The sequence below is a fragment of the Chondrus crispus genome, genomic scaffold (assembly GCF_000350225.1).
Source record: "Chondrus crispus Stackhouse genomic scaffold, scaffold_78, whole genome shotgun sequence".
Taxonomy (NCBI): Eukaryota; Rhodophyta; class Florideophyceae; order Gigartinales; family Gigartinaceae; genus Chondrus; species Chondrus crispus.
The window spans coordinates 11,763-28,494 of NW_005178710.1; the positions used below are offsets into that span (position 1 = coordinate 11,763).

At 51.2% G+C, this 16,732-nt stretch overlaps 6 protein-coding genes; 2 read left to right on the forward strand and 4 right to left on the reverse strand.

Moving 5' to 3' along the window:
- Positions 1 to 3,005: 3,005 nt before the first annotated feature.
- CHC_T00007541001 (hypothetical protein) lies at positions 3,006 to 3,374 on the reverse strand. The gene has a single exon (XM_005711184.1). It carries the CDS (start codon positions 3,372 to 3,374, stop codon positions 3,006 to 3,008), a length of 369 nt encoding a protein of 122 aa, XP_005711241.1.
- A 1,748-nt stretch (positions 3,375 to 5,122) lies between these two features.
- Positions 5,123 to 8,725, reverse strand: CHC_T00008282001 (Sel1-repeat containing protein). Its single transcript, XM_005711185.1, has 3 exons — positions 8,685 to 8,725; positions 5,399 to 8,484; positions 5,123 to 5,217 (listed from the first exon to the last, which is right to left on the reverse strand). Exons 1-3 carry the CDS (start codon positions 8,723 to 8,725, stop codon positions 5,123 to 5,125), a joined length of 3,222 nt encoding a protein of 1,073 aa, XP_005711242.1.
- A 2,931-nt stretch (positions 8,726 to 11,656) lies between these two features.
- On the forward strand, positions 11,657 to 11,947 carry CHC_T00007542001 (hypothetical protein). The gene has a single exon (XM_005711186.1). It carries the CDS (start codon positions 11,657 to 11,659, stop codon positions 11,945 to 11,947), a length of 291 nt encoding a protein of 96 aa, XP_005711243.1.
- Positions 11,948 to 12,198: 251 nt separating this feature from the next.
- On the reverse strand, positions 12,199 to 15,514 carry CHC_T00008999001 (Sel1-repeat containing protein). XM_005711187.1 is given in 2 exon segments: positions 12,199 to 12,508; positions 12,509 to 15,514. The coding sequence occupies 1 exon segment, from the start codon at positions 15,512 to 15,514 to the stop codon at positions 12,509 to 12,511; it is 3,006 nt and encodes a 1,001-aa protein (XP_005711244.1). The 3' UTR covers positions 12,199 to 12,508.
- A 229-nt stretch (positions 15,515 to 15,743) lies between these two features.
- Positions 15,744 to 15,971, reverse strand: CHC_T00007543001 (hypothetical protein). The gene has a single exon (XM_005711188.1). It carries the CDS (start codon positions 15,969 to 15,971, stop codon positions 15,744 to 15,746), a length of 228 nt encoding a protein of 75 aa, XP_005711245.1.
- An 18-nt stretch (positions 15,972 to 15,989) lies between these two features.
- CHC_T00007544001 (hypothetical protein) lies at positions 15,990 to 16,079 on the forward strand. The gene has a single exon (XM_005711189.1). The coding sequence runs from the start codon at positions 15,990 to 15,992 to the stop codon at positions 16,077 to 16,079; it is 90 nt and encodes a 29-aa protein (XP_005711246.1).
- The last annotated feature ends 653 nt before the right edge of the window (positions 16,080 to 16,732 follow it).

Here is a 16,732-nt window from a genome sequence, read left to right on the forward strand (position 1 = left end):
CGCAGACCTGCCGGTGCTGTCGCGTGAGGAGGCCCACCCGACCATGCACAAGCACGCGTGCGAGTCGTGCTTCGACGCGAGCCAGTGCGCGTCGGGCCTGTGCCACCAGCGCAAGTGCCTGGTCGACGCCTCCGCCGCTAGCGTGGCCGCCTGCTTCCACCCCGAGTGCGCCCCGTGCGAGACCCGCCTCACTTGCGCTTCCAACCGCTGCCTGGAGGCCCCCACTGGAAAGAAGTGCGTCCTGTTCACCGACGCCAGCATGCACAAGTGCTTCCCCGACTTCTACCCACCGCCCACGCAGGCCCCGTCCGCCGCGAACACCGCCACGCTCTGAGAAGCGCAAGGGGGAGCTGCCTTGCTTTGCCGGGCGCCGGACGCTAGGCTGCGGTGGAGGTCGCGTTTGGAGTCGTGTCGATTTGTACAAGTTGTAAATTTCGCTTTAGGAGTGCAATCTTCACTCTTCTCACTTCTCTACATCACTTTTCAAACTTGTTTTGCTCTTTGCTCTTATACCGTGTATTTGATCCATAACAAATGCAAAAGTAACTTTGCTAGCGCAGGTGACTTGAGCTTTGCTGTACATCACATACGTACCAGTGCAGCCTTTTTGTTCATCCTCACCCACTGTTTACCAAATCCCTCCCTCTTATCTACTGTACAAAAGAAGAATGCGCGCAGTATAACTACATCAATTTCTTCGCTACTGAAGGCATTCAAATCTGCTGCACCAAGGTTTTGTCGAGGGCAAGTACGTTGAAGAAGTTGTAGTCAAAACCGAATGATTTCATTTCATGTTAGCCACAAAAAGGGCTTCCTGCAGGTGAGGCACATGGCTTGACATCTAGGTAAGGATGAGTCCTTATGCTTAAACCAGCCCATGAGAAGATCGACCTAATTGCCCAATCAGTGCGACAAGCCCGCCAAAAGAAAGCGTCTGGCCTGGTGCTGCATCTGCCCCAAATCCGGTACGAGGCTAATTTAAGACGAACGCGCTGCTATGTACGTAGAGAAGGATACCTAGGGAAACAAGTGATTACCAGAATACCGCACAGTAGCATGTCCAAAAAAACATACAACATTACCTTTCGCCTCTCACACTATCTCGATACTTATTCTCTTCAGATCGCGCATGTCTTCCATCGCAGACCAACAGAGCTGGAAAAACACACACAGATAGCCTGGTAAATATACTTCACACTGCGCCACAGGTCTTTCGACTGTTGCGTTTGCAGATTTGGTCATGTGTGGGTGGGTAGCTCTCCATTTTCAAATCTCGAATGGAAGAGGGAACCGCCGTCGAGCGAACCGCCGTCGATTGCGTAGACGGAAAAATATCTTGTCGGCGATGATAGAGCATGGAAAAGCGGAGAGCAAGAATGGTCCATTCTTCAGATTTGTCAAATCTAGGGACTGTTGCACCACGCTCTCCGAGCTTCTGCAAATCGCCGTGTGGCGATGACGTGGTATTAAAATCGTTCAAACTGGTAGAATCGCTGTTGGCAGCCTCTTCAATGTGTCTGCGGATTCTCATTTTCCAATTCTTCCGCGGTCCGACCGGAACCTGGTCCAACGCTCGCTCGTAGAGCAGAACAAGGTACAACAACAGGCACTCATTTCCAGTCTTTCCCCTGCTTATTTTTATATGCTTGAGATAGATGGCGAAATCGAGCAATTCTTCAGATGACAGAAAAGTGCCGCACAAGCGCGTTGAGTCGTGCCACGTCCAGGCGCGCGCTGCATCGAATACGTCGGCCGCCAAGGGAAGTCGCCACTCTGCTTGCCCTTAATGCGGAGCGCAGGTAACACAAGAGTGCCCTCGATGAGTACCTAGTCGGCGTTGGTAACAACAGGCGAGCTCTATCTTACTGGCCTTCTTTTCGGTGCCATTTCGAATGACAAGACTTTTCTTTCTAATGACGGTTGCGATCGGATTCCTGAACGGGACACGTCTGCCAGTTGCCTTTATTTTCAGAGTTTCAGAATTAATGAGGGGGCGGCTCGGTTGCGCATTCCTTCTCGAGAAGGGCGTGCAGGAACATCTCAAGACACTTTCCAGTGTTGTGCGATATTGAATTATGAGGAACCTTCCGAAGAAAGACTTGCATCAGACCTCGGAGTTCCAATATTTGTCCCATGGCAGCTCCACGGCTCGTACGACCTTACTCTTCACTCCCTTGGCACCTTTTCAGAATAAAAAACCAAGTTTTCATCGTCCCGACGTTGTCAGCATTCTCGATGGCGCTCTCATGAAGCATTCTGGATGGCACTCTCGTAAAGCTCCATAGCTCGAACCGCGTCCCGCTGCACTCCCTCGCCACCTTTTCGCAGCAAATTACCAAGATTACCCATGGCGAGGACGTTGTCACCCTTCTCGATGGCGCTCTCATAAAGCTCCATAGCTCGTACCGCGTCTCGCTCCACTCCCTCGCCACCTTTTCGCAGCAAATTGCCGAGACAAACCATGGCGTGGATGTTACCCTTCTCGATGGCGCTCTCAAAAAGCTCTATAGCTCGTACTGCGTCTCGCTCCACTCCCTCCCAACCGTCTACCAGCAAATTTCCAAGATTCTTCATAGCAGTGACGTTGTTACCCTTCTCAATGGATCTCTCATAAAGCTCCATAGCTCGTGCCGCGTCTCGCTCTACTCCCTCGTCACCTTCTACCAGCAAAACACCGAGATTAGTCATCGCGTCGATGTCACCCTTCTCGATGGCTCTCTCATAAAGCTCCATAGCTCGAATCGCGTCTCGCTCTACCCTTCTCACAGGCTCAATCTGTGACAAGGCTCAAATTGTGACACCAAAATTATAATGCCGCGCTGCATAGTTTCGCGCATATGATTTTGCTAAACTATTTCGCAACGAATTAAATATATTCGTTTGATGAAACATATTCACATGCTCTTACAAACGGTCAGTTTTCTGCTCATGCTTTTGCAGAGGTTTCCGTCGCTCTCAATAATGATTATGTGTTGCGCAACATTCTGAGAAAGAATATATGCCTGTCAAAGAACCCCACACCTAAGAAATCTAATAGAAAATTCCTCGCAACAGGAAACGCAGCGACGGTTGGCAATTTGCAGTCCGTTCGTGCTCGTTTCGAGGGGCGGAATCCTCCAAAAGCGCCCGTACCCAACGTTTATCACATTCAGGAGTTTAATGTAGAGAATGATACTGCAAACAAAAAAAATATTGACTCTCAGAAACGTCTGAAAGCGCAGTCTGCGGTGTCGCCTCTCGAAGACATAGTTTGCGACGACTTGCCAATTTCGCAATGGCCAAGAGCCCGAAAACAGCGGATGCAGGTTGAGGAAGGCGAGTTGTTGAGGACCCGCAAGCACACGGCAGCGTCGGCTTTGTTGGGTCTCTCCCATTACAGATGAAGCGTGCAAGACATGAAATTTCTCGTCGTCCCACTTTGACCCTGGCACACTTTGGAGACCAATTCTCCCGTCCAAATAAAGGCAATTTTCTTCGAATACGCACTGCATTCGCATATTTATCATAACTTCTTATGCGTCCCACATTGAGCCAGTGAGAAGGGTACCTCTCCCCCACTACCCTCGCCTTCTACCCCGCCCCCCGAAGACGGCGAGGGTGAGTGAGAACTTATCACTCACCCTCGTCCCGCGTACTGCCGTCTGATCTGTCCCGCTGCAACGCCGCAAGTTGGGCTACCACCTCCGCGTTGTTGTCTTCCTCGACCGCCATCCCGTACAACTGTATCGCCCGATCCGTGTCGCGGGCCACGCCGTCCGCCCCGTCCCGCATCATGTTTCCAAGACACATCATTGACTTGCTCTGCTTCCGTTCCTTGATGTCCATCTCAAACAGCTCCACCGCACGCACCGCATTGCGCTCCACCCCTTCCGCTCCGTCCCTCAACGTCATCGCAAGATTGCAAGTCGCGTTACCGGAATTTCCTTTCGCCATTGCACGATCATACAATGCCACGGCGCGCACCGCGTGACGCTCCACTCCTTCGGCACCTTGTTTCAGCAAACTACCGAGGTTCACCATGGTATCGACGACCTCACCCGACCTCACCCTTCTCGATAGCGCGCTCATACAGCTCCATAGATCGCACGGCGTTACGCTCTACTCCTTCGGCACCTTTTTTGAGCAAACTACTGAGGTTCACCATGGCATCGACGTCTTCACCCTTCTCGATAGCCCGCTCATACAGCTCTGCTGCTCGCACGGCGTTAACTCTACTCCTTCGGCACCTTTTTTGAGCAAACTACTGAGGTTCACCATGGCATCGACGTCTTCACCCTTCTCGATAGCCCGCTCATACAGCTCTGCTGCTCGCACGGCGTTAACTCTACTCCTTCGGCACCTTTGTGGAGCAAAACACCGAGGTTGTACATCGCCTTGACGTCCTCACCTTTCTCGATAGCGCGCCCATACAGCTCTGCTGCTCGCACGGCGTCACGCTCTACTCCTTCGGCACCTTTTGAGAGCAAAACACCGAGGTTGTACATCGCCTTGACGTGGTCACCCTTCTCGATAGCGCGCCCATACAGCTCTGCTGCTCGCACTGCGTTACGCTCTACTCCTTCGGCACCTTTTTTGAGCAAAACACCAAGGTTGTGCATCGCCTTGACGTGGTCACCCTTCTCGATAGCCCGCTCATACAGCTCTGCTGCTCGCACGGCGTTACGCTCTACTCCTTCGGCACCTTTGTGGAGCAAAAGACCGAGGATGTACATCGCCTTGACGTCCTCACCTTTCTCGATAGCGCACCCATACAGCTCTGCTGCTCGCACGGCGTTACGCTCTACTGCTTCGGCACCTTTTTTGAGCAAAACACCAAGGTTGTGCATCGCCTTGACGTGGTCACCCTTCTCGATAGCCCGCTCATACAGCTCTGCTGCTCGCACGGCGTTACGCTCTACTCCTTCGGCACCTTCTTCGAGCAAAACACCGAGGTTGTACATCGCATCGACGTGGTCACCTTTCTCGATAGCGCGCCCATACAGCTCTATGGCTCGTACCGCGTCTCGCTCCACTCCATCGGCACCTTTTCGCAGCAATTTACCGAGATGAAACATCGCTTCGATGTCACCACGCTCCGCGATCGCCCGCTCGTATAGCTCTACAGCTCGAACTGGGTCTCGCTTCACTCCCTCGGTACCTTCTTCCAGCAAAAGACCGAGATGAAACATCGCTTTGATAGGCACTTTTCGAAGAAAGAATTGCATCCGTGACCAGGGACTTGGAGTTGCAACTATTTCAGCAATGACAGCTTCCGGCCGATTCTCATACCGCAGACGAGCCTTTCCCATCAGGATTTGGAGCCATACACCATAACTCTCCCGAGGGTTCCGAAGAACTACTGCACAAAACTTGAATGCCCTCGCTGCTGGCTCATTCGATGCTGCCTCAGAGCTACAACTGTAGAAATCCCCGAGGCATTCTAGAGCGTATATAGTTGATCCATAACATCTCTTCCGTAATGCGCTTCGGAAAAGACGAAGAGCAGTGCAGCGATCCCGACTTTGAAGTGAGGTGTAGATAGTTCTGTCTTGCTCTGTTTCGCTCTGAAATTTTAGGGCTAGGGATACCTGACGCGTGGCGAACTCATTGAGCGCAGGCTTGAGATTGATATCAACGTATGGGATGCGGTTCAAATGAGGTCTCAACAGAACACTGTCTCCATCCACAAGGTCCTCCGCGGAGATGACTCCTCCGTCTATCTGCTCACGTAGAATGTCTTCACTCCTCGACGGTGTGTCATCCTCTCTTTGAGGCTCTGCAGTGAGAACAAGGGCCGGTCTGGGGGGACATGTAGAATTACGTGTGGCGTCCTTTGGCATGTTGAAGGTTTGAGTTCTGTTGGCGTCCATATCCTCGCTCGCACCATTCTTATACCACTTTTCGTAGGCGTTTCGAGTGCTGGAATTGTTTGCAGAATCCTCACGTCGTTCCGCGTCGACAGTGACGCCGGGGCGAATACGAAACGTATGTTCGTCCAAGCGTTCGATTGGAAACATGAGAAAGTGAATTCCGGCTATACCACTAAATATTTGCTTCTCGTCGGCTTCAGCATCCGAGACACGGTAGTCGGCTTGCAAAGTGACAGTGCCCTCAGGTCCCCCTACACCGGCGCCGGTATCTCTCTGATTGGATGCCTCATTAGAAATAGAAATATCGGCGATAATCTTTTTGGTGACAATAGCCATCATCCTTCGCTGACCATCCTGGAAGTCGAAGTCGGTGTCGATCATCTCGAGAATCTTGGTGAAAAAGAATTCCGCGTTCTGCCAGAGCAGCTTCCGTAGCTTGAAGCCATGATACTTTTCGCAGCTTGAGACAGTGAGGGACACGTCGCGTGCGGCGGTGCTTGTCCTTTCGCGATTCCCCTGAGCTGTAACGACACCGAGCAACCTGGCGTCCAAAGCGACACGAACAGAGTCCTCCGTAGCACTAGCCTGACTAACCTGAAAGGCTACTGGCTCTGCTTCGACGTTCCTTTCCATATCACCAAGGAGCTCATCGACTACTCTTATGATCTCGGGGGTTGCACCATTAGCTGCATGCTCTTCCCGATAGTCTTCGCAAATTTGCTTAAGGTTGGCGGTCGTAACTTCAGGCGGCTCATGGCGGCAGTCCGGGTCAGGGTTGACATAGAGCACGCCAAATAGCTTGAATTGGTCGGGGATCATTGGGCGGAAAAGCGAGAAGGCGGAGAGCAAGCAATCGAGTTCTTCATGAATTGTCTTGCACGGTTTGGGCAGTGGTGACTGTGCCGGGAGCGGTGACGATTGAACTTCTCCGGGACGCCGGTTTCTGAACCCTGGAAAAGCGCGACGTCGCGGTTGCTGCGGACGTGAAGTCGACTGTTTCGTCATGCTGGAGCGCAAGGAGGGGAGAGTGGTTGGGAGGACAGGCAGGAATGGAGAAGGGTTAAAGGGGGTGCCCTGTGTTACCCATTTGTAAGGTGCATGCGGTATGGCACATGCGGGAACACGGGTGAATGGCAGAGATAGGGAGCGTGGGGTTCCAAGGCTGGGGCGTGGTTTGTACACCGCATCGACGTGGTCACCCTTCTCGATAGCGCGCCCATACAGCTCTATGGCTCGTACCGCGTCTCGCTCTACTCCATCGGCACCTTTTCGCAGCAATTTACCGAGATGAAACATCGCTTCGATGTCACCACGCTCCGCGATCGCCCGCTCGTATAGCTCTACAGCTCGAACTGGGTCTCGCTTCACTCCCTCGGCACCTTCTTCCAGCAAAAGACCGAGATGAAACATCGCTTTGATAGGCACTTTTCGAAGAAAGAATTGCATCCGTGACCAGGGACTTGGAGTTGCAACTATTTCAGCAATGACAGCTTCCGGCCGATTCTCATACCGCAGACGAGCCTTTCCCATCAGGATTTGGAGCCATACACCATAACTCTCCCGAGGGTTCCGAAGAACTACTGCACAAAACTTGAATGCCCTCGCTGCTGGCTCATTCGATGCTGCCTCAGAGCTACAACTGTAGAAATCCCCGAGGCATTCTAGAGCGTATATAGTTGATCCATAACATCTCTTCCGTAATGCGCTTCGGAAAAGACGAAGAGCAGTGCAACGATCCCGACTTTGAAGTGAGGTGTAGATAGTTCTGTCTTGCTCTGTTTCGCTCTGAAATTTTAGGGCTAGGGATACCTGACGCGTGGCGAACTCATTGAGCGCAGGCTTGAGATTGATATCAACGTATGGGATGCGGTTCAAATGAGGTCTCAACAGAACACTGTCTCCATCCACAAGGTCCTCCGCGGAGATGACTCCTCCGTCTATCTGCTCACGTAGAATGTTTTCACTCCTCGACGACGGTGTGCCATTCTCTCTTTGAGGCTCTGCAGTGAGAACAAGGGCCGGTCTGGGGGGACATGTAGAATTACGTGTGGCGTCCTTTGGCATGTTGAAGGTTTGAGTTCTGTTGGCGTCCATGTCCTCGCTCGCACCATTCTTATACCACTTTTCGTAGGCGTTTCGAGTGCTGGAATGGTTTGCGGAATCCTCACGTCGTTCCGCGTCGACAGTGACGCCGGGGCGAATACGAAACGTATGTTCGTCCAAGCGTTCGATTGGAAACATGAGAAAGTGAATTCCAGCAATGCCACCAAATATTTCCTTGTTGTTGGCCGCAGCATCCGAGACACGGTAGTTGCCTCGCAAAGTGACAGTGCCCTCAGGTCCCCCTACACCGGCGCCGCTATCTCTCTGATTGGATGCCTCACTAGAAATAGAAATGTCGGCGATAATCTTTCTGGTGACAACAGCCATCATCCTTCGCTGACCATCCTGGAAGTCGAAGTCGGTGTCGATCATCTCGAGAATCTTGGTGAAAAAGAATTCCGCGTTCTGCCAGAGCAGCTTCCGTAGCTTGTAGCCATGATACATTTCGCAGCTTGAGGCAGTGACGGACACGTCGCGTGAGGCGGTGATTGTCCTTTCGTGATTCCCCTGAGCTGTAACGGCACCGAGCAAACTGGCGTCCAAGGCGACAAGAACAGAGTGCTCCGTAGCACTAGCCTGATTAACCTGAAAGGCTACTGGCGCTGCTTCGACCTTCCTTTCTATATCACCAAGGAGCTCATCGACTACTCTTATGATCTCGGGGGTTGCACCATTAGCTGCATGCTCTTCCCGATAGTCTTCGCAAATTTGCTTAAGGTTGGCGATCGTAACTTCAGGCGGCTCATGGCGGCAGTCCGGGTCAGGGTTGACATAGAGCACGCCAAATAGCTTGAATCGGCGGGGGATCATTGGGCGGAAAAGCGAGAAGGCGGAGAGCAAGCAATCGAGTTCTTCATGAATTGTCTTGCACGGTTTGGGCAGTGGTGACTGTGCCGGGAGCGGTGACGGTTGAACTTCTCCGGGACGCTGGTTTGTGAACCATGGAAAAGCGCGACGTCGCGGTTGCTGCGGACGTGAAGTCGGCTGTTTCGTCATGCTGGAGCGCAAGGAGGGGAGAGTGGTTGGGAGGACAGGCAGAAATGGAGAAGAAGGGTTAAAGGGGGTGCCCTGTGTTACCCATTTGTAAGGTGCATGCGGTATGGCACATGCGGGAACACGGGTGAATGGCAGAGATAGGGGGAGCGTGGGGTTCCAAGGCTGGGGCGTGGTTCGTGCGCGAACGTCGTGATATCGGCGTTGGTGCCGTTGTGATGAGCGGGTACGTGGGGTGTGATATGGAGCTGGCGCCACCTGGCAGCGCCAGGGCAGTGTTTGGGGCAGCGCTCAGTGGGGCTGTTGTGCAATGTTTCGCCAGTGTGCTTGCGCAGATGAAGTTTTGATGTTGTGGAGGGTGTCAAATGTCTTTTATGTTTTTTTGTTGTTTTTTGTTATTATTTTAATAATAATAATAATGTTTTGATTTTCCGCATTCAATCTTCACCGTGTGTGTCGTTGAGAGGTGGTCTCGCGAGGGGGTGTCGATCCGGCCCATGCCTTCGCCGTGGTGGTGATACAGTACCCTTGGGTACAGGCAAGATATGCAGCCATATTCCTTCTTCTCGACGAGTGAATTTGCAGTATTCCAGTTCAGTTTCGCTGAACAGAGGACACGTTTGTGTACAGGAGTGGAGCAGCAGCGGGTCAGTTTTGGATCAACGACAACTCCATCCATGATTGGATCCCCGGTTCCGCTAGAAGTTTCTGTGGTCGCCCCTCGTTGCCACTTTAAGTAAGGCGTCCATGCTACCCTCTTTATTGGTCCCGCCGTACTGTATGCGCTCTCCCCACTGCCTGCGTATCGCTGTTCTGTAGCAGCGAGACATGTGAGGCCCTTGCGAAATATCGGGCTTGCACTGTATTTATTTTTCGCAGCACTACGGTCCACAGTAAGGTTGTCCGTAAAGGCATGGTCTGTAAAAGTCACGAAAACGCGTGTTTTGACAGAGTGTTTGCTCATATTTTCTAAACGAAATTTTTTCAACGCGTTGGCAAAACTCACAGCATACCGAAAACTTGGGGCATGTGAGTTTTCCACGAGTTTCACATCCGCCTGATCACGGCAGTGCCGGATCGACCCGTCTTGAAGGAAAACGAAGTGGGTTTTCCGTTCTTTTCATCTGCACAAACGAGTCTCAGACTGCACGGGTCGTATCGATATGCGTCATGGACGCCTCTATCGCTTCAAAGTCCATCAACGGATGAAAGCGCGACAGGATCTGCCACAGATGCCGCCGAAGCAACCGCGAAAGATAGACAAGTAGAAGCTTCTAAAAAACGGTCCTCTCCAATCGGCCCCCCTCAGCCTGTCAAGAAGACAAAACACATCGCCCTTTCGACTGAAGAACCATTCTATCCTTGTGGCGAGCTACAATATTCTCTTCAGCGAGTATTCGCGCAGGTGCACGCGATTCGTCGGGCGGCACAACGATGTACCAGACTTGCGTTTGTTGCGGGCAGGCACCCTGCTGGAGGTCAGTCCGCAAAACTCGTGGTGGAATTTTTCAATCTCGGGTCTCCTTTACGTCCAGCGATTTTGTGGGCAAATGAAACGAAACAGCGCGTTATTTTACGGACAACCTTAAATCGAAACTTTATAAAGTCAATTTCGGCGCCATTTCTTCAACGTACATCCCCTCGGCAATAACATCTTGCAAAACATTGGGATAGCAGTTGTGAATACGTAAAAAGACTGCGAATCTGACGAAGTTTCAATACCCGGTTGACACTTTCTCGACATTTTACCTGACATTTTATACAGGCCTTTTGGTTTCGAAGATATCAACGTACAACGTTTTGAGGTTGGTCAAAAGCCTTCTTTTTTAGGCACTCTAAAAATGGCTGGCTGGTCTCACCAATCGCCATCCTTCCGCAACCCAGACGCAGAATTCAACTGCGGTGGCGAGACTATATATTTCCTTCTTGTTGAGCAAGCGCAAGTCGAGAAAAATAAGTTGAAAAGTAGCCTCATATGAGGTCACTTATCATCTAGACACCAGCTTTTCTTACGGGTATGAAGAATAGCGCAGGAGGCGATTCGTATACTGTAACGGTGCCAGGGATTTGCAGCAGCGCACACTTCTGTAGCACGGGAACAATAACTTGGATGACCCCTTCTTGCCGTGCCCCATTTATCAAGTCCCTATTCATGCCCCTCTCCCTGTGCACAGTCTTTTAAAATTCGTCACACCTCGACAAGAACCATCCAATGAATACTGTAGTTTGAAACCATACTCAGAGTTGGAGAGTGGGAGAATAAAAGAAAAATAACATTCAACATCTCTTTCTTCTTGATATCCCGCCTGCCACCTCACACCATCATTCCTTCGTTCACTCTGTTCCCCTTTTTCACGACTAGAAGGACTATGGTAAGGATTGCATCATTTTTCTGAGGCTGCATTGAACAACTGTCAATCCTTTGATACAAACCTCCCCACTCACCTTTTACAAACAATGATAATATGCGATTATAGCCAGATGGATGAGAATCACTCTTCAGATCGCGCATGTCTTTCATCGCAGACCAACAGAACTGGAAAAACACGCACAGATAGCCTGGTAAATATACTTCACACTGCGCCACAGGTCTTTCGACTTTTGCGTTTGCAGATTTGGTCATGTATGAGTGGGTAGCTCTCCACTTTCAAGTCTCGAATGGAAGAGGGAACCGACGTCGATTGCGTAGACGGAAAAATATCTTGTCGGCGATGATAGAGCATGGAAAAGCGGAGGGCAGGAATGGTCCATTCTTCAGATTTGTCAAATCTAGGGACTGTTGTATTAAAATCGTTCAAACTGGTAGAATCGCTGTTGGCAGCCTCTTCAATGTGTCTGCGGATTCTCATTTTCCAATTCTTCCGCGGTCCGACCGGAACCTGGTTCAACGCTCGCTCGTACAGCAGAACAAGGTACAACAACAGGCACTCATTTCCAGTCTTTCCCCTGCTTATTTTTATATGCTTGAGATAGATGGCGAAATCGAGCAATTCTTCAGATGACAGAAAAGTGCCGCACAAGCGCGTTGAGTCGTGCCACGTCCAGGCGCGCGCTGCATCGAATACGTCGGCCGCCAAGGGAAGTCGCCACTCTGCTTGCCCTTAATGCGGAGCGCAGGTAACACAAGAGTGCCCTCGATGAGTACCTAGTCGGCGTTGGTAACAACAGGCGAGCTCTATCTTACTGGCCTTCTTTTCGGTGCCATTTCGAATGACAAGACTTTTCTTTCTAATGACGGTTGCGATCGGATTCCTGAACGGGACACGTCTGCCAGTTGCCTTTATTTTCAGAATTTCAGAATTAATGAGGGGGCGGCTCGGTTGCGCATTCCTTCTCGAGAAGGGCGTGCAGGAACATCTCAAGACACTTTCCAGTGTTGTGGGATATTGAATTATGAGGAACCTTCCGAAGAAAGACTTGCATCAGACCTCGGAGTTCCAATATTTGTGCCATGGCAGCTCCACGGCTCGTACGACCTTACTCTTCACTCCCTTGGCACCTTTTCAGAATAAAAACCAAGTTTTTTCATCGTCCCGACGTTGTCAGCATTCTCGATGGCGCTCTCATGAAGCATTCTGGATGGCACTCTCGTAAAGCTCCATAGCTCGAACCGCGTCTCTCTCTACTCCCTCGCCACCTTTTCGCAGCAAATTACCAAGATTACCCATGGCGAGGACGTTGTCACCCTTTTCGATGGCGCTCTCATAAAGCTCCATAGCTCGTACCGCGTCTTGCTCCACTCCCTCGCCACCGTCTACCAACAAATTACCGAGATTATTCATCGCGTCGATGTCACCCTTCTCGATGGCTCTCTCATAAAGCTCCACAGCTCGAATCGCGTCTCTCTCTACTCCCTCGCCACCTTTTCGCAGCAAATTACCAAGATTACCCATGGCGAGGACGTTGTCACCCTTCTCGATGGCTCTCTCATAAAGCTCCATAGCTCGAATCGCGTCTCGTTCTACTCCCTCGCCACCTTCTTCCAGCAAAACACCGAGATTATTCATCACGTCGATGTCACCCTTCTCGATGGCTCTCTCATAAAGCTCCATAGCTCGAATCGCGTCTCGCTCTACCCCCTCGTCACCTTCTTCCAGCAAAACACCGAGATTATTCATCACGTCGATGTCACCCTTCTCGATGGCTCTCTCATAAAGCTCCATAGCTCGAATCGCGTCTCGCTCTACTCCCTCGTCACCTTCTTTCAGCAAAACACCGAGATTATTCATTGCCAGGACGTTGTCACCCTTCTCGATGGCTCTCTCATAAAGCTCCATAGCTCGAATCGCGTCTCGCTCTACTCCCTCGCCACCTTCTTCCAGCAAAACACCGAGATTATTCATCGCCTCGATGTCACCCTTCTCGATGGCTCTCTCATAAAGCTCCATAGCTCGAATCGCGTCTCGCTCCACTCCCTCGCCACCTTCTTTCAGCAAAACACCGAGATTATTCATTGCCAGGACGTTGTCACCCTTCTCGATGGCTCTCTCATAAAGCTCCATAGCTCGAATCGCGTCTCGCTCCACTCCCTCGCCACCTTCTTTCAGCAAAACACCGAGATTATTCATTGCCAGGACGTTGTCACCCTTCTCGATGGCTCTCTCATAAAGCTCCATAGCTCGAATCGCGTCTCGCTCTACTCCCTCGCCACCTTCTTTCAGCAAAACACCGAGATTATTCATTGCCAGGACGTTGTCACCCTTCTCGATGGCTCTCTCATAAAGCTCCATAGCTCGAATCGCGTCTCGCTCCACTCCCTCGCCACCTTCTTTCAGCAAAACACCGAGATTATTCATTGCCAGGACGTTGTCACCCTTCTCGATGGCTCTCTCATAAAGCTCCATAGCTCGAATCGCGTCTCGCTCCACTCCCTCGCCACCTTCTTCCAGCAAAACACCGAGATTATTCATTGCCAGGACGTTGTCACCCTTCTCGATGGCTCTCTCATAAAGCTCCATAGCTCGAATCGCGTCTCGCTCTACTCCCTCGCCACCGTCTACCAACAAATTACCGAGATTATTCATGGCGCGGACGTTGTCACCCTTCTCGATGGCGCCCTCATACAGCTCTATGGCTCGTACCGCGTCTCGCTTCACTCCCTCGCCACCTTCTTGCAGCAATTTACCGAGATGAAACATCGCTTCGATGTCACCACGCTCCGCGATCGCCCGATCGTATAGCTCTACAGCTCGAACTGGGTCTCGCTTCACTCCCTCGGTACCTTCTTCCAGCAAAAGACCGAGATGAAACATCGCTTTGATAGGCACTTTTCGAAGAAAGAATTGCATCCGTGACCAGGGACTTGGAGTTGCAACCATTTGAGCGAGGACAGCTTCCGGCCGATTCTCATACCGCAGACAAGCCTTTCCCATCAGGATTTGGAGCCATACACGATAACTCTCGCGCGGGTTCCGAAGAACTACTGCACAGAACTTGAACGCCCTCGCTGCTGCTCCATTCGATGTTGCCTGAGAGCTACAACTGTAGAAATTCCCGAGACCTTCTAGAGCGTATATAGTTGATCCATAACATCTCTTCCGTAATGCACTTCGGAAAAGACGAAGAGCAGTGCAACAATACCGACTTTGAAATGAGGCGTCGATGTTTTTGTCTTGTTCTGCTTCGCTCTGAAATTTTAGGGCGAGAGTTACCTGACGCATGGCAAACTCATTGAGCGTGGGCTTCAGATTGATATCAACGTATGGGATGCGGTTCAAATGTGGTCTGCACAGAACACTGTCTCCATCCACAAGGTCCTCCGCGGAGATGACTCCTCCGTCTATCTGCTCACTTAGAGTGTTTTCACTCCTCGACGACACTGTGTCATCCTCTCTTTGAGGCTCTGCAGTGAGAACAAGAACCGGTCTGGGGGGGCATGTAGAATTACGTGTGGCGTTCATTGGCATGTTGAAGGTTTGAGTTCTGTTGGCGTCCATGTCCTCGTTCGCACCATTCTTATACCACTTCTCGTAGGCGTTTCGAGTGCTGGAATTGTTTGCAGAATCCTCACGTCGTGGCGCGTCGACACGGAGGCCGGGGTAAATACGAAACGTATGTTCGTCCAAGCGTTCGATTGGAAACATGAGAAAGTGAATTCCGGCTATACCACTAAATATTTGCTTCTCGTCGGCTTCAGCATCCGAGACACGGTAGTTGCCTCGCAAAGTGACAGTGCCCTCGGGTCCCCCTACACCGGCGCCGGTATCTCTCTGATTGGATTCCTCACTAGAAATAGAAATATCGGCGATAATCTTTTTGGTGACAATAGCCATCATCCTTCGCTGACCATCCTGGAAGTCGAAGTCGGTGTTGATCATCTCGAGAATCTTGGTGAAAAAGAACTCTGCCTTCTGCCAGAGCAGCTTCCGTAGCTTGTAGCCATGATACATTTTGCAGCTTGAGGCAGTGACGGACACGTCGCGTGAGGCGGTGATTGTCCTTTCGCGATTCCCCTGAGCTGTAACGACACCGAGCAAACTGGCGTCCAAAGCGACAAGAACAGAGTGCTCCGTAGCACTAGCCTGACTAACTCGGTAGTTTATTGGCGTCGCTTCCACGTTCCTTTCCATATCATCAAGGAGCTTATCGACTACTTCTTTTTTCTCGGTGGTTGCACCATTAGCTGCATGCTCTTCCTGATAGTCTTTGCAAATTTTCTTAAGGTTGGCGAACGTAACCGCAGGCGGCTCATGGCGGCAGTCAGGGTCACGGTTGACAAAAAGCACGCCGAATAGGTCGAATCCTTCAGGCATCATTGGCCGGAAAAGCGAGAAGGCGGATAGCAAGCAATCGAGTTCTTCATGGATTGTCTTGCACGGTTTGGGCAGTGGTAACTGTGCTGGGGTCGGAGACGGTTGAACTTCTCCGTGAGACCGGTTTCTGAACCCTCGAAAAGCGCGAAGTCGCGGTTGCTCCGGATTTGAAGTTGGCTGTTTCGTCATGCTGGAGCGCAAGGAGGGGAGAGTCGTTGGGAGGATAGGCAGAAATGGAGAAGAAGGGTTGAAGGGGGTGCCCTGGGCTACCCATGTACAAGGTAGATGCGGTATGGCACAGGCGGGAACACGGGTGAATGGCAGAGATAGGGGGAGCGTGGGGTTCCAAGGCTGGGGCGTGGTTTGTGCGCGAACGTCGTGATATCAGCGTTGGTTGCGTTGTGATAAGCGGGTACGTGGGGTGTGCCTTGGGGCTGCGCCACTTGAAGTGTTTGGGGCAGGGCCCATTGGGGCGGTTGTGCGGTGTCTCGCCAGTGTGCTTGCGCAGAAAATGTCTTGAGGCTCTACAAACTCCAGACTTCTTCAAGCACACTGGCGCAAAACATAAAAAACAACAAAAAAAGAAAGACCTTTCATTTTTTGTTGTTTTTTGATATTTTTGATATTTTTGACATTATTTGTCATTATTAGGATGCATGTAAGGTTATGGGTACTGTAAGTACTTGAGTGTGGCTTGAGGGGAGGTATACTCGCCAAAACATTTGTAGTGATTCTGTTGGTTGTGTCGATGGAGTGGAGCCGGCCACTCTGTACAGTATCTATACAGTACCTGTACAGTACCGGACACCACTCTATTTTCGCCTTTCGGCTCGTGGCTTTCAGCCACGAGCGCCGCCGTCCGATTATATACCTGCGACTACCACCTCTCTCGATCTAGCGAGGGCAAGAGGGAACTAAGTAAAGACTGACCATCGTCACTTTACTTTTACCTGCGCCGAAGCGTAGAGCCTCGATCCCCCACGCGTCTCTACAATCACCACCGCTTCCGCTACCTGACAACGTCTTCCCTCGTCT